Source organism: Loxodonta africana, chromosome 14 (genome assembly GCF_030014295.1).
Source record: "Loxodonta africana isolate mLoxAfr1 chromosome 14, mLoxAfr1.hap2, whole genome shotgun sequence".
In the NCBI taxonomy this organism is placed as follows: Eukaryota; Metazoa; Chordata; class Mammalia; order Proboscidea; family Elephantidae; genus Loxodonta; species Loxodonta africana.
The window spans coordinates 54620375-54638309 of NC_087355.1; the positions used below are offsets into that span (position 1 = coordinate 54620375).

Here is a 17935-nt window from a genome sequence, read left to right on the forward strand (position 1 = left end):
ATACACAAAATGAGGAAGATGTTGTCCTGACCCTCAGTAGTTTATATTCCAATGGAGGTTTTGAGATTACACACAAGTACACATGCACACCACATATAACAAGAGATAGCATGTGAGAATTACATAAAAGGTATAAAGCTATAGTATGGGGAAACTTATCTTTCCTTAAACGTTGCTTTTCTGAAGTTTCATCTCAGCAGAGGAGATCACCTGGAAGATCTCAGCCAAAGACACCTGCAGGGCCTACCACGGCTGTACGTGCTTGAAAAATCAAAGAAAATGTTAAGCCTTAGGCTATCCTGTATGTACATATAAATCATAGCAAAAGGTTCAAAAATCATGACAGCTAAAAGACAAAGACTAGAGCAGACAAGCCAGAATCCTAATTAAGTAAGGATTCAAGTAAGTAGTTAGGATCCAGAGATGAAGGCAAAGCAAATGGGACAAAAACCATATGCAGAGGCATGGGATACACATGTACCAGGCAGATATGGATATCAGGATAAGGTACCAGAGTCAGTTAAAAATGAGGCATATTCAGCCTCAGCCAAGAAGTGTCATGTATATTTCCTGCTGAGATAAAGCTATTCGTTAAACTGCAGTCGGGAAATCAGTAGTTCTGCAAGCGGGTGGGATGTGGGTGAACCTGGTCAAATGGGGAAGGTGAGGCCTGAGGATGTACTCAAAGTCAGTAGTAAAATTTGGTCTAGTATTTTAAGTTTACTTTGTAAACATGTTTTTTGAAACAAATCTCTTGGATACATTTGGAAAAAGTTGTGCTTTTATTGTAGTTTAGTACAGTCTTAATATATTTATTTCTGGTATTTCTACCTGATATTTTTTTAGGTAAAGATATTACCAGAATTGATAGTAAGCCAGTATTCAGCTACTACATCATCATCGTCATTGTCATCATCTGTCATTTATTAAACACTTGTTATGTGTCAAATATTGTGCCTAGTGCTTTACGTGCATTATCGTGTTTAATCCTCGCAGCAAACCTAGGAGAAGGGTACCATTGTTATCCACAGTTTAGCAGATGAATAACCAGGATTTAGAGAAACTTTAACTAGCTCAAGATCACAAACCTAATAATCTGTGTAGCCAGGATTCAGACCCGTTATGCAGCCTCACTCCAGAGCATCTGCTCACAATTATTACCTCTGCTGCCCCCTAGAATTAAAGCTTTTGGTTTTTCATTTGAATTTAGATGATATAATAGTCCCATGAACAAAAGGAAAGAAAAAAATATAATACTTAAACTTTTTCTATTCAATTATTAATTATTTTAAAAGATAAAATAGCAGAGTGCTTCTTTTTTAATTACAAAGATGATAACAATAAAATCTCCCAAATGTAGTACAGTATCTACTGAAATAATTTTATAGCTTCTAAAACTTTGATTTTTTTCATATAAATTAAATCTCCAAACAATATATAGAGAAAAGACTTTCATATATGTCTTAACTTGATATCAAATTCACTTTTAATAAATTTAGTGAAAACATATAAATATATAATACATTATATATATATGCATAGATAATTAACATATATAATGTTGGATACACCCATTGAAATGCTGTTCTAGGCAAAGGCTGAAGATATTCTTGTTTAAAGTAAATTACTTTTGGTATTTTAAAACAAAATTAGTTCAGAAAAAGAATGAAATGAGCTGAATTTTCTTCCAAATAAAATTACTATAAGTAAGTAATCTTCCTTTTAAAATCAAACACAACAGCACTGTTTACACAGATATTATCTGGGAAAAGGCAGCAATTTTTTGAAGAATTAATTTGTATTCATTTCGATAATTGAAATTTTATCCAATAATATGGAAATTTAAAGAGGACTACAAAAGCCAATTTCTCACCTAATATGAGTGTATATTTCTAGGCTAATAAGTTTGACTATTAAAACTTTAGGGAACCTTAGAAATAATCCTTTTATTTTACATTGGAAGAAAAGGATCAGTTATTAACTGACTCAAAAATATGTGGCCAGATACTGGAAGACCCGGGGAAAAAAGCATTATTTAAGTCTAATCTAAAGTTTATACTATACCCTGTTGCCATTCATTCAATTTATCATGGCCAAAATGTTTATATCTAATATTTGCAGTGAATTGTTATTTATAGGAGATTTTTAATTAGATAATGAATCTTGAAATGACAGTAAATTATTTATATAAGATAATCATTTTTCTAAGGCTTTGTGAAATTTGCCAGTATGTATGATTAGTTTTTTTTATGATTAGAAAAGTCTCCACTGCAAATTTGATCAGATTAGGGTGTTTCAGCACTGTGTTTGAAATGTACAGAAAGAAAATATCTAACAGATATTCTCTTAACCTAATAATAACCATATTTGATATTAGTAAGAATACTGTTATACCACTGGACATAATAATGGTTACATTTACATTGTGCCAGATACAATATTGTGCACTTAACATGTATTATTTCTAATTTTCAAAACAACCCTGCAAGGAAGATATTATCGTTATTATCTTTTAAACAGGCTCTCGAAGGTTAAATAATTTGCTCAGGTTTACACAGCTGGTAAGGATTTTGCTTAAACCTAGGTTTTCCAGATTCCAAAGTCTGTACTTTTTACATCCCAACATGCTGACTCCTAGCAAGTTACCTTTTGTTCTCAAAAATAAAAGAAAATTTTGTCCATTAGTTTTTACATTAAATGTATTTTATGAGAATAGGTTATTAACATAAAGTATTTATGATGGTTTTCGATTTACCAGAATATTTGAATACCCAGAACATCCTACACCCTGGCTGTGCCAGATAACTATCTAATTATTTTAATTCCAGGAAGTTTCAACTATTGTAAATAATAATGACTTTTTCTAGTATTTCTAGGACTCATCAAAATTCCAGCAATCATTTAAAATTAAACTTCTGTCTTTTCTCTTGGTATTTCTAAAAGAGTTAGTGTTTTAATAATTAGATTTTTTTTTTATTATCTCCAGGTTTTCAGTGAAGCATAATGGATGAAAGAAAAACTTTGATGGCTACTAGAATTGGTTGTTATAAGTTACAACTTTTTAATACTCTTTTTTTCCAATTTTATTCAGATATAAAAATTTTTACTTCCTAATATCAAGCCAAATGTTTTATTTCCCAGATTTTACCTAAATGCTCTTTCCTGAGGCCATTGCTGTTTTGAAACTATTTTAATGGTCCTCATTGGGGTGTGGTGACAATGTTCTAATTGCCTTTGCTAAAAACAAGGGATTTATATAAATTGAACTTTTCTTTTAGGATAATTGCCATTCACTTTTGTTTTCTATGCAACTGAGTGGGGTTTTGCAGTATCCTCTGTGGACAATTAAAGTGCTGAAATTGGAGAAAGCTAATAACTGCTTTGCGTGGTAATACTGACACTTTGTGCATATTTGTCAATCTGTGTTAACAGCATCGATCAGGATGGGATCCTCATAGAGGGGCAGATAATATTTCCACTAAATCTTCGGACAGTGATGTAAGTGATATATCTGCGGTTTCAAGAACTAGTAGTGCTTCTCGTTTCAGCAGCGCAAGCTACATGTCTGTCCAATCAGAACGACCAAGAGGAAACAAGAAAATCAGGTGAGTAAGGGGACTTTAGCAAAAATGTCTTCTAAATAGATTTTAGAAAGTCTTTATTTTTCCTTTGTACAACCACAAATCCTTTTTTCCTAAAAGGTTAATATATCATTGAGGCAGTAAGAACTCTGTATACATTACTTTTCATTGTATTCTGGGGGTATATTTTAAATTTCTTGCACAGAAAAAAATTTATGGAACTGATAACAGTTCTACTTACTAGATTATTTGAAATATATCAGTTTTTTTATGTTCGAATTAAAAATAATGTTGTTATTAATATATTTTTACTGAGCTTAAAATTAAAGTGGTGCTTAAGTGAAGACAAATAGAAAAGTAATATTTTGGGAGGTTTTTTTTTTTTTGCTGAATATAATTTAAAAGATTCCGAAAACATGAGGCTATTACCTTTTTAATAGGATACTCTCCCATCCTCCTAAAGTTTTTATAAATGCATGGAAGAAGTCTCAGCTTTTCAAGGAAATTTATAAATGAAATATATGTTAGTATAACTTGAATTTCTCACCTAACCTATATGTTTATGGGCACCTGAGCTAATTAACTTTTTTACTCCTATTGGGTTAAACATATCTAGAATGGAGAGGACACAGTCTTTCCCGTTGTTTCTGTGAAAGGTCATAAAGGAAAAATATTATTTAAAAACAATTTTGACACAGTGCTACTCTGATGTACACTGAAAAAAATTTTCAATTTTTAAAAGATGTACCTTTTAGTTAAGTTTTAATAGTTTTTCCTTACTTTCTGTTCAATTTCTTACTCATTCCTTTCTTGATTTTATTTCCTTTTTTTCTTTTTGTGTTTATTTGCATGCCTTCGGTTTGTGTTGCTTTCAAAAGACCAAAGGGAATAGAAGAGGGAGGGGAAGAAGGGGATAAGCATGAAGAGATAGTTCATAAGGAGGAAGAGGTAAAGGAAGAAAGAATTCATGAGAATGGGAAAGGGAAGGAGATTACAAAAACCTGTAATAAGGAGAAAAACAAAGAATCAGGAGACGAGGAAAAAACACAAGACATACCTGAGCAAGGGAAAGAAAAAGAACAGTGGAATAAAGAGAATTTGCAAAGGCGATTCTCACAAGATGATACCAGGTAAAATATTGCTTATTTATGTAGACATTTCCCATTAGTAAATAGTCCTTTTCCTACCCTTAAAAATGACTTTGCCGTTTATATTTGGTTTATTTTTCTTGTGTTTCATCTACTTAGCTTCTAATACAACCTATTAATGTATTGGTAAATTATTATCAAGCATATTAATTTATTAAACAGTAGTCATTAATCTGTATCTACTAGCTCTGAGAGTCTGATTTATTTGGTTTACGAGTTCTTAATGATTAGTGAGTCAAATTTAAATTTCACTTTAACATGAATGACTGTATATCTTCCCCATTTGTAGAGGAATATGGTCTAAATATCTGAATGAAAAGACAAACTTGCAAATTTTTACCAGTAGTAAACACTGCTTCAGAGGGAAAGAGGACAAAACCTTTAAAATGAGGTTCTGAGGAGTCAGAAAAAATTGAGCCTAGTTAATAAGAAATATTATATGCTGGGAATGAGCTTCAAAAATGAGTGACAAAATAGGTAGCAAAAAGTAAGCATTATTCAGTCTCTGCTTCTTTTCCTTTTCATAGTTTTCTGGTGGATTATGGCGCAGTTACAGACCTGAGGAAGATTACAAAGCAGAAATAGTGTTCTTTGGTTCTCTGAAAAGATAGATGCCCCAGGGCTTATTAGAAAGCAAATGTGTTGGATTAGGATCCTCTTAGAAATTCATTCCAGCTAGAGAGGTGCCAGAGAAGCAACTTGGAACAGGAGATAAAAAAAAGGAGATAAAGGCAGGCCAAAAAACCCAACCACCGAGGCATAAAAACAGCTACATGCTTTTATTTTCATAGCATAAGGCATAAAGTAAGAATAAAGCTAGTTTTACAGTGTTATACTAAAAGTCAAATCAACACAAGTATGTAATCCTTTTGCTTCAAAGGGTGTGTTGGTTTAATTACATCTATCTAAGACTGAGAATTGCAAATCATCTACATTTTGGAGGAATTGAGTTTTCTAGCAGTCTAGAATTTGACATTGTGTTAGTACAAAATCTGCTTGATAAGCAACACCATATTGTGAGCCAAGTTTTACTTTGTTATATCAAAACCCAATCTCAATTTGTGCTTTAATCATAATTAATGAGAAAGATAATTGGGGCTGACGTTTATTCCTTGGATACAGTTAGTTTAGTCAATAACAAAATAGTTTAGTCTATGACAATTCAGTTTTCCTCCTCGGATTGGTATATTTAACTATGTCTGTGACCTATGAAAGTTGCTGTATAATGGTTAGGCACTAAACTAAGAATGAATCTTCAGTTAGGCCTACTTTGTGATTTGAGTATAAACCAGTAATTTTAAGTCTGTCTTCATTATTTATCTAATTTTTTAATAATTACATTGGCTTGTTAAAAAGATGACCATTTTTCTGATTTCGGGGGCCTAGGATAATTCCATCATTAATTCACGGAGAAAAGCTTTCTGATATTTCCTTGGAAAGAGACAGTTTTCTTTCTTCCCAAAGCAGGGGAAAATGTGTATCTCTAGTGTGTTTTCTTCTCTATATACTGTATAGATAAGAACACCTGAGCCCACTGGTGTTTGCCTGGAGCGAAAAACCCATACTGGCCTATCTGGCTTGGAGGGCAGTGGTTTGGAAAAGATATAACCTTAAGCTCCTTGTATTTGAATATTACTTTCTTCATCATTTTCTTCAATAAATGAGCACTTTATTTTATAGGCGGAAGGGAAAGGTGGTATATCCCTAGCAATCTGATTTGTCAAAGCACGTACTCAACTTAAATAATTATATAATATTTCTGGAATTATAAATTGAAGGAAGCCATGCTGCTGTCTCTAGGGAACACATACTCCATAAGATGACATGAAGTATCAAGTGCAGTTGTTTGTAAGACAATGTTGGTGTTATTCATCAGTTATCACAATGTGTGATCTTGGATTTGCTTTTATTTCCTTGAATAAATCCAAAGAACTAATTCTGAGGGAACTATGTCTGACTGTTCCCAGCAAGATTTTGTTCTGGTAGTTGATAAACACAATCATAGGTTGCTTAACAGCTAAAAACAACATACGTGCTAATACAACATTACTGGAAATAATCTTATTCTAAAATGCACCGTTGACATTTTATGCCTTTCACTAGTAATCAAGTTTTGCACAGGAAGAAATTCTATTCTGACTTTAGAGTATAAGCATTTATAGAAATGCTAATACTTAAATATTTTGTACCTATTGAGCTCCACATAATAAAACTACAATGAACAAAAGCCTTGTAATTACTACTTCCAGTGTAGTAATTAGATCTCATTGCATAATGCAGAATTATGCTGTTTGTGTTATAATAAGTCACATTAAACTAAGTCTGCTAAATGCACAAGTAAATTCAAAAATGTTTGTAAAATATTTGAATATAATGTTTTTCCTGATTCTAACAAATAATGCATTCATTATTCATGTATTATTTATATATAATAATCATTTAGATATTTATGTTCACAAACTCATATGTAAAAAAAGTCCGTATATCATTAATCATTACATTTGCTAAACTTTTAAAAATACAAATATATATTTGTTGCTATAGTTGCTATTTAGATTGTTATTTTTTCTCACTCTGTGTATGTATGTTTCAAAATTTGTATCTGTTTACGTTAGTTGGTAAGCTAATATATCTGGTAAGCTGGTGTAAAAAAATGCTGATAGGTAAGGATAAATCATTCAACCAGTATTTATTCAGATAACTTCTCAGGCACTGTACTAAGAACTGGGTTCTAAACTTAAGTAAATCAGTACTTAAGTAAATCAGTAATGGAAGATATAACCAACAAGCATAGTACACCTGCTCCTTACATGTTGACTATCTCATTATCCAATACTTTGCATTTATGACAATAATAAAAAATGTACTATTTTGTGCATTAACAAAGTATGTCTGGCAGTAACTCTTTCGTGATCAATGGGACATATAGCACCCACCTACATTTTCCACCTTTTGGATCCAGAGAGACTTAAGTGTCCCACATAATATTTTGTGATCTGATGTGGTTATCCCCCATTGTTGTATAATGACAGTTTTCACATAACAACCTGGTCTTTGGAACCTAACCATGTCAATAAGTTAGGAGTGGATGTATTGTCAAAACCAACCATGTTGGTAGCATTGTGTTGGTAATTCCTCATCCATTCTTCCTCCTATTCTGGGCACATAATACAAAACAAACAAAAAAAAGAAACCCTATTTTTCTAAACTCTTAGTTCTCAGTCATGTTTCTAAATGTTATGAAATTACATTGCTTTTTTTTTTAATGATCAATAGAATAATTTTCAGTGACTCTTCTTGATATAGGAAATTTTCGTGAAAGGAAAAGATAATATCAGTGCAAATTTTCATGAATAGTTTGAGATTTAAGCCATCTAAATCATCTAGGAAAGATTTCTTGTAATTTTCAGAAGAGCAAGCGGGAATTATGTTAAATATTTAATAGCATTGCAGTTGATATATTCATTAGTCTTTAGATCAGAGTTAAAATGTGAAAACAAATTTACATGACCATGCAATATAATTTGATTCATATAGCCTGTTTATGCCTGTGCCTATGCTATGCCTATGTATGTAGTACATATTCCCCTTTGAAGGGGAAGCAGTGCGTGTCATGAAAATAATTTTGAATTAGGAATCTAAGATACTAGATTCTCATGCTGACTCTGCCATGTGTTCCTGCCCACTCTATCTGTCTGCGCTTTTTAGTTTGTCAAATAGAAGAATGGATGATTCACACTCCCCTTCAATACCTTAGATGAAGTTAGTACACAGGAAACAGAAAAGTAAGCATCGTCTGTTATACTGATAATTTGGCTTTATTATCATTAACTCAAGAGATGATTGATTCTGTACTAACCGCTGTAAAACAAACAGCTCAATGTAAGTTTCTGTCATTTAGCAGGTATTTCCAAGATCTCTGTGGTCAGTATTCAATACTGCGTTGGTCTAGTTGACAGTTCTTGGTTTTCTAAAAGTTTGTTTCAGTGCTAACTCATCTCCGAGGGCATACTGATGGACTTTGCTCTTCTGTGGATTTATTACCGGTGGCCTATATTTTCTTTTTTGTTTGTTTGCTTGTTTTTTAATTTCTCAATAAGACCATCTTCTAGTTAATACAGGTATTCCCTGACTTACAACGGGGTTCCACTCCAATAACTCTTTTCTAAGTTGGTTATGACCTAAGTTAAATACCCTTTTTTTAAATTTCCATTATTATTGCATTTTATCATCACTATCTTTTTTTTTTTATCTTTATAAATTCTGGTCTTTGAACATCTGTGAGTGAACATCTGAGAATAACATCAGCCAATTATGAACTGCAACATTGTATGTAGTACATATTACTAATGATAAGATGTCCAAAAATAAAACAGATGGTCGTAAGTGTAATTTGTCATAATCCGAATATATTCTAAGTCAGGGACGACCTCTACTACTGAAAATCTTGCAAGCTCAAATAATTTCTACTCTGTTTTATGATGGTGCATAAAAATCCACTAAGAACTTTTTTTTTTTAATGCTGTTGCTTAAAAATCAATCCTAGAATTATGATTCTGTAAGTTTAAGGTGAAGCCCGGAAATTTGCATTTTTTAAATAAGAGCCGCAAGTGATTCTGATATTGGCGGTGTATGGATGCTATCCATTCTCTCTTTTAGATAGTTTAATTCTTTATGCCTAAACGAGGCTATTGGAAGCCTTCAACATTACAGTGTTTTAACTCGGACCCCAAGAGAATTGCCTTATTTGAAGTAGACTTACATAATGCCATCTCCTTTCATAGAGGGTTTTTTTTTAAAAATTGAGATATAATTCACATACATTAAAATTTACTCTTGTAAAATGTACAGTTCAAAGTTGTGCAAAATGTACAAAGTTGTGCAAGTACTATTGGTGTTACGTGCTGTCCAGTCGGTCCTGACTCATAGCAACCCCATCTACAACAGAACGAAACACTGCCGGGTCCTGCGACATCCTCACAGTCGTTGCTGTATTTGAGCCCATGTTGCAGGCACTGTGTCAATCTGTCTCGTCAAAGGTCTTCCTCCTTTTTGCTGACCCTCTACTTTACCAAGCATGATGTCCTTCTCCAGGGACTGGCCCCTCCTGATAACATGTCCAAAGTATGTGAGACGAAGTCTTGCCATCCTCGCTTCCAAGGAGCACTCTGGCTGTGTTTCTTCCAAGACGAACTGATTTGTTCCTCTGGCACTCTATGGTATATTCATTATTCTTTGCCAGCACTGAAATTCAAAGGCATCAGTTCTTCTTCAGTCTTCCTTATTCATTGTCCAGCTTTCACATGCATATGAAGCAACTAAAAATACAGTTTGGGTCAGGCACACCTTAGTCCTCAAAGTGACATCTTTGCTTTTCAGCACTTTACAGAGGTATTTTGCAGCAGATTTGCCCAGTGCAATGTGTCATTTGATTTCTTGACTGCTGCTTCTTCCATGGGCATTGATTGTTGATCTAAGTAAAATGAAATCCTTGACAACTTCAATATTTTCTCCATTTATCACGATGTTGCTTAGTGGTCCAATTGTGAGGATTTTTATTTTCTTTATGTTGAGGAGCAATCCATACTGAAGGCTGTAATTTTTGATCTTCATCAGTAAGTGCTTCAAGTCCTCTTCACTTTCAGCAAGCAAGGTTGTGTCATCTCCATATGACAGGTTGTAAATGAATTGTCTGCAAATCCTGATGCCGCTTTCTTTAGTCCAGCTTCTCCGATTTTTTGCTCAGAATACAGATTGAATAAGAACAGTGAAAGTTCATAACCCTGATGCACACGTTTCCTGATTTAAAGCCATACAGTATCCCTTGTTTCTCTTCCAACTACTGCCTCTTAATCTATGTACAGTTTCTACATGAGCCCAATTAAGTGTTCTGGAATTCCCATTCTTTGCAATGTGATCCATAATTTGTTATGATCCGCACGGTCAAGTGCCTTTGTGTAGTCAATAAACACAGATAGACATCTTTCTGGTGTTCTCTGCCTTCAGCCAAGACTCATCTGACATCAGCAGTGATATCCCTTGTTCCACATCCTCTTCTGAATCCAGCTTGAATTTCTGACACTATTTGCATGTCATATTAATGATATTGTTCAATAATTTCTGCATTCTGTTGGATCACCATTCTTTGGAATGGGCACAAATATGGATCTCTTCCAGTTGGTTGACCAGGTCTTCCAAACTTCGAGGCATAGATGAGTGAGCATCTCCACAACTGCATCCATTTGTTGAAACATCTCAACTGATATTCCATCAATTACTGGGGCCTTGTTTTTCGCCAATGCCTTCAGTGCAACTTGGACTTCTTCCTTCAGGACTATAGGTTCTTGATCATATGCCACCTCCTGAAATGGTTGAACATCAACCTGTTCGTTTAGGTACAATGACTCTGTGCATTCCTTCCATCTTCTTTTGATGCTTCTTGTGTTGTTCAGTATTTTCCAGTAGAATGCTTCAATATTGCAACTCGAGGCTTGAATTTTTTCCTCAGTTCTTTCAGCTTGAGAAATGACGAGCGTGTTCTTCCCTTTTGGTTTTATAACACCAGGTATTTGCACATTTCATTATAATACTTTACTTTTTTTTCTTGAGCTGCCCTTTGAAATCTTCTGTTAAACTCTTTTACTTCCATCATTTCTTCCATTCACTTTATCTAGTCTATGTTCAAGAGCAAGTTTCAGAGTCTCTTGTGACATTTATTTTGGTCTTTTCTTTCTTTCCCATCTTTTTAATGACCTTTTGCTTTCTTTATATATAATATCCTTGATGTCATCCCACAAACGCATCTAGTCTTTGGTCATTACATTCAATGCGTCAAATCTATTCTTGAGATGGTCTCCAAATTCAGGATATGCTCAAGGTCGTACTGTGGTTCTCATGGACTTGTTTTCATTTTCTTCATCTTCAGTTTGAACTTGCATATGAGCAGTTGATGGTCTGTTTCTCAGTTGGCCCCTGGCCTTGTTCTGACTGATGATATTGAGCTTTTCCATTGTCTCTTTCCACAGATGTAGTCAATTTGATTCCTGTGTTTTCCACCTGGTGAGATCCACGTGTATAATCACCGTTTGTTGTTGAAAAAAAGTATTTGCAATGAAGAAGTTGTTGGTCTTACAAAATTCTGTCAAGCTATCTCCAGGGTCATTTCTATCACCAAGGCCATAGTTTCCAACTGCCGACCATTCTTTGTTTCCAAGTTTCTCATTCCAGTCACCAGTAATTATCAATGCATCTTGACTGCATGTTTGATCAATTTCAGACTGAAGAAGTTGGTAAAAATGTCCAGTTGCCTATCTTTGGCATTAGTGGTTGGTGCATAAAAAATTGAATAACAATCGTATTAACTGGTCTTCCTTGTAGGCATATGGATGTTATCCTATGGCTGACAGAATTGTACTTCAGGATAGATCTTGACATGTTCTTTTTGACAATAAATGCAACACAATTCCTCTTCAATTTGTCATTCCCAGCATAGTAGGCTATATGATTGTCTGATTCAAAATGGCAAATACCAGTCTATTTCAGTTTATTAATGCCTAGGGTATCAATCTTTATGTGTTCTTTTCCATTTTTGACGACCTCCAGTTTTCCTAGATTCATGCTTCATACATTCCATGTTCCCATCATTAACAGATGTTTTTAGCTCTTTCTTCTCCTTTGGAGTCATGCCACATCAGCAAATGAAGGTCCTGAAAGTTCCACTCCATCCACGTCATTAAGGTCAATTCTATTTTGAGGAGGCAGCTCTTCCAACTCCTATTTTGAGTGTCTTCCAACCTAAGGGGTTCATCTTCCAGCACTATATCAGACAGTGTTCCACTGCCATTCATAAGGTTTTCACTGGCCAGTTTTTCAGAAGTAGGCCACCAGGTTCTTCTTCCTAATCTGTCTTAGTCTGGAAGCTCCTCTGAAACCTTTCTACCACTGGTGACTCTGCTGGTATTTGAAATACTGGTGATATAACTTCCAGCATCACGGCAACACACAAGCCACCGCAGTATGATAAACAGACAGATGGGTTGGGGTGCAAGTATTACCATTATCTAGTTCCAGAACATTTTTATCATACCAGAATACTCCCTGTACCCATTAGCAGTTGCTCTCCTTTCTCCCCACTCCCCAGTTCCTGGTGATCACTAATCTGCTTTTTGTCTAAATGGATTTTGTCTATCCTGGACATGTCATAAAAATGGAATCATACAGGAAGTAGAAGGTTTTTATGTCTGGCTTCATTCACATGGAGTAATGTTTTTAAGGTTCATCCATGTTGGAACATGTATTAATAACTTCATTTCTCTTTATGGCTGAGTAATGTCCATTGCATGGGTGTAGCACATTTTGTTTATTTATTCAATTGATGGACTTTTTTGATTATTTCCAGTTTTTGCTATTATGAATAATGCTGCCGTGAACATTTTTGTACAAGTTTTGTTGGACATGTTTTCAGTTACCTTGGGAATATGCCTAAGAGTGGAATTGCTGAGTCATGTAATAACTCTGTTTAACTTTTTAAAGAACTGCCAACTGTTTTCCAAAGTAGATACATTTCACACTCCCACCAGCAATGTAGGGATCCGGTGAGGCTTCCAGTTGCTCCATATCCTTGCCAACAGTTGTTATTGTCCATCTTTTTTGTTATACCCACCCTGCCAGTGCAAAGTGGTATCTCATTGTGGTTTTGATTTGCATTTCCCCTATAACCAATAATGTTGAGAATTTTTCATGTACCCATTGACCATTTGTATATCTGTGGAGACATGCTTGTTCACATTTTTTTGTCAGTTTTTAATTGGGTTCTTTTTATTGCTCAGAGTTCTTTATATACTCTAGATACTAGTCCTTATCAGAAATATGATTTGCAAATATATTCTCCCATTCTGTGGGTTGTTGCTTCACTTTCTTGATAGTGTCCTTTGAATTACAAAGTTTTTAACTTTGATCAGGTCCGATTTATCCATTTTTTCTTTGGATACTTGAGCTTTTGATGTTGTATCTGAGAATCCATTGCCTAATCCAAGGTAACAAAGGTTTACACCTATGTTTTCTTCTAAGATTTATAAGTTTAGCTCTTATATTTAGGTCTTTGTACCATTTTGATTTAATTTTTATGTATGGTATGAGGTAGGATTCCAACTTCATTTTTTTAAACGTGAATATCCAGTTGTCGGAAACCCTGGTGGCGTAGTGGTTAAGTGCTACGGCTGAAAACCAAAAGGTTGGCAGTTCGAATCCACCAGGTGTTCCTTGGAAACTCTATGGGGCAGTTCTACTCTGTTCTATAGGGTCGCTATGAGTTGGAATCGACTCGACGGCAGTGGGTTTGGCTTTTTTTTTTTTGGTTTATCCAGTTGTCCAAGAACAATTTTTTTTAAAAGACTATTCATTTCCCTGTTGAATTTTCTTGGCATCTTTGTTAAAAATCAATTGACCATAAGTGTAAGGGTTTATTCATGGGTTCTCAGTTCTGTTTCATTGAGCTATATGTCTATGCTTATACCAGTACCATACTGTCTTGATTACTGTAGTGTTGTATTAAATATTGAAATTGGGAAATGTGAGTCTCCCAACTTTGTTATTTTTTGAGATGCTTTGGCTCTTACTGCCTCACTTGTATTTCCATATGAATTTTAATATCAGCTTGTCAATTTCTGCAGGAAAAAAAAAGGCAACTGGGCTTTTGGTAGAAATTGTGTTGATTCTGTAGATCAGTTTGGAGATCAGTGACATATTAAAAATATGAAATCTTCTAATCCATGAACACAGAATGTCTTTCTATTTATATATGTTTATTTTATTTCAATAATGCTTTATAGTTTCTAGTGCACAGTCTTGCACTTCTTTTGTTAAATTTTTTCTTAAGTATTTATTCTTGTTGATACTATTTTAAATGGAATTGTTTACTTAATTTCATTTCCGAACTGCTTATTGCTGATGTGTAGAAATACAGTTGATTATTGTATGTTGATCTTCTATCTTATAATCTTGCTGTACTCATTTATTAGCTTTAATTGTTTCTTTGTTTGTTTTTTGATTCCTTAGTATAGTCTACATCGGAGATCATGTCACCTGCATATAAAGATAGTTTTACTTCTTCCTTTCCAATCTGAATGTCTTTTATTTCTTTCTTTCTTTTTTTTTTTTTTTGCCTGATTGCCCTGGCTAGAATCTCTAGTACAATGTTGAATAGATGTAGTTGATGGAAAGTTCTTAAAAGAAACGGTTATATAAGATTACTTTTGCATTAACTGGAAAGCATTTTTGAGAATATTCTCTTATGCCACTAATCTATTTTAGAATAAAAAAATTCTTTTATTTTAGAATAGCCTGTGTAATAACTGTTATTTGAGATTTTATAAGAGTATTTCTGTTAAATAATTGATATATCCACCTTGCTGATAAAAAACAATCTAACCCTTTGTGTTTTTTATCTAGCCTATCAGGAAGTTCAAGTTCATAGCCAAAGACATACTAATTCCATTCAATTTTTTAGAATTAATATAATTAATAGATATATGTTAATATCATTCTATGAGATCAAATAATTGGCATTTTCCCTTTTGCCTCCTTTTGGGGCTTTGTTCTACTATATTATGACAATTTTGAATCAGATAACTTTTTGTTAAAACTGCCTCAAATTATATATGCTGCTAAATTTAGTTAATAGTTACCATATTTTATCACACAAACTTTATTTAGAATTTGGCCCTATTGACCATTCTCTTCTTGGAACACTTTTTTTCTGGGCTCTGTGATTGTATACTCCCCTAGTTCTCCATCTATTTCTCTGGCCACCTGTGTCTTCCCTGTGAGCTTTTTATATGCCCTTCCATGCCAGAATTCTCTCCTTGGCCCTCTTTTCTTCACTTTCTACACATTCTGTCTTGGTGTTGCATTCTGTTCCATTGCTTCAAGTAGCATCTCTATGTTGATGACTTCCAAATCTGTGTTTCCCACCCAGCTTTCCATCCTAATCATCTGTCAACTATATCCAATTAAGTTCTGACCATGTCTTCTTGTCTGTCCCAAGGACATAACAAATTTAGCATGTCAAATTAAATCCATCATATTCTCACCAAACAACCAAATAAATAAATAAATAGCCCACCTCTCCTTCTGTGCGCTATCTCAGTGCATGGCACCAGTATGCTCACTCCTGCCCAAGCCAGAAACTTAGGCATCACTCTTCACTACTCCTTCTCCATCAAGAACAGTTTCCTCCCTCCACTCACCAAGTCTTTTTGATTCTAATGCTTTATTATCTCTGAAATATATCCATTTTTCTAACCCTGTTTCTACTTTCATAATTTAAGCTATTATCTCTCACCAAAATTAGTTTAATAGGAAATTTTTATCTTTTAAAAACAATATTGTCCAAATAATATCCCATAAATACTAGTTTCCAAAGTAGTTCACTTGTGAAAACTTCAGATCAAAAGGATCTCTGCACTGAGGAATGGATTTTTTAAAGTATGGTATATCCATACAATGGAATATTATTCAGCCATAAAGAGGAATGAAGTACTGATTCATACTATAACACAGATGAAGCTTCAAAAAATTATGTTAAGTTAAAGCAGCCAGACACAAAAGGGCACATACTGTATGACCACATTTATATAAAATATCCAGAATATGCAAATCCATACAGACAGAAAGTGGATTAGTGATTGCCAGGGACTGGAGAAAGGATAGAATGAGGAATTATTGCTGATGGGACAAGGTTTCTTACTGGTGTGAAGAAAATAGATAGTGGTGATGATTTTACAACTTTGTGATTATGTTTTAAAAAACACTGAATTTTCCACTTTAAAAAGATGAATTTGTGGTGTGTGAATTATATCTTTTTTAAATGCTCAATAAAAGGTGTCTGCAAAAAAAAAAAAAGGAAATCCATAATCTATGTTGCTTCTTCAGTAAATATTACAAATATATCAGTAACCACTTGCTGTCAAGTTGACTCTGCTGATTCAGCTGTGTCAGAGTAGAACTGGCCTCCACAGGGTTTTCAATGGCAGATTTTTCTTTTTTTTCTTCTTAAGTAGATCACCAGGCAGTCAAGTCCAGATTGGAAGTGATATTATCTTAGTTGTCTAGTGCTCCTATACCAAAAATACCACAAGCGCATGGTTTTAACAAAGAGAAATTTATTCTCTCAAAATATAGGAGGCTAGAAGTCCAAATTCAGGGTGTCAGCTCCAGGGGAAGGCTCTGTCAGCTCTGAGGGAAAGTCCTTGTCATCAACCGTCCCCTGGTATAGGAGCTTCTCTGCGCACAGAACCCGAGTCCAAAGGACGTACACTCCTGGCTCTTTTTACTTGGTGGTTATGAGGTCCCCTATCTCTCTGCTCACTTCTCTCTTTTATATCTCAAAAGGAATTGACTCAAGATACATACTAATCTTGTAGATTGAGTCCTGCCTCATTAACATAACTGCCTGTAATCCTGCCTCATTAACATCATAGAGATAGGATTTACAACACAGAAAATTCACATCAAATGAGGAAATGGTGAACAATCACACAATACTGGGACTCATGGCCTAGCCAGGTTGACACACATTTTTGGGGGACACAATTCAATCCATAACAGATAGAAATCAAACCCATTGCCATCGAGTCGATTCCAGTTCATAGCGACCCCACGGGACAGAGTAAAACTGCCCCCATAGAGTTTCCAAGTCTGTAATCTTTTACAGAAGCAAAAACTGCCACATCTTTCTCCTGCGGAACAGCTGGTGGGTTCTAACTGCCCATGTTATCCATGTGTTAATCATCAGTGTAATTGCTGTGCTGAATGACACAGTAAACCTCGACATTCTTGCAATGTCTTAATTGTTCAATTTTTTTCTTTTAGTCATTTAAAATATTCATTTACATAAATTTGTAAGAATAATATTTAAGCTCTAATAACTTTTTAAGCTTGTATAGAAGAAATGCAAATTTTTTAACTCTGATAACTTTGAGAACACCTGCAAGTCAGTATTTCTTTATGAAATGAAAATAACTAAATGCATTGTCGCAGAGTATTACTACATTAAAGTTTATAATAATTATATTCTGCAGTAACACAATGTAATAATACAGCTCTGAAGCTAAGACTATGAATGTATTTAAATTTGCAATTTATTGTAAACCCTAAAATATAACTTTAATGGTGATTATAATTCTTAAACTTTTAGCAAAATAAATT

At 34.1% G+C, this 17935-nt stretch overlaps 1 protein-coding gene across 1 annotated transcript in view; it reads left to right on the forward strand.

The window, feature by feature from the left end:
* The window catches only part of RIMS2 (regulating synaptic membrane exocytosis 2), a 404721-nt gene that overhangs the window by 284758 nt on the left and 102028 nt on the right, over nt 1-17935 (forward strand). The window contains exon 19 of the mRNA XM_064267988.1: nt 3433-3605. Within this exon, the coding sequence (XP_064124058.1) occupies nt 3433-3605 (173 nt within the window). The remainder of the gene's footprint in view (nt 1-3432; nt 3606-17935) is intronic.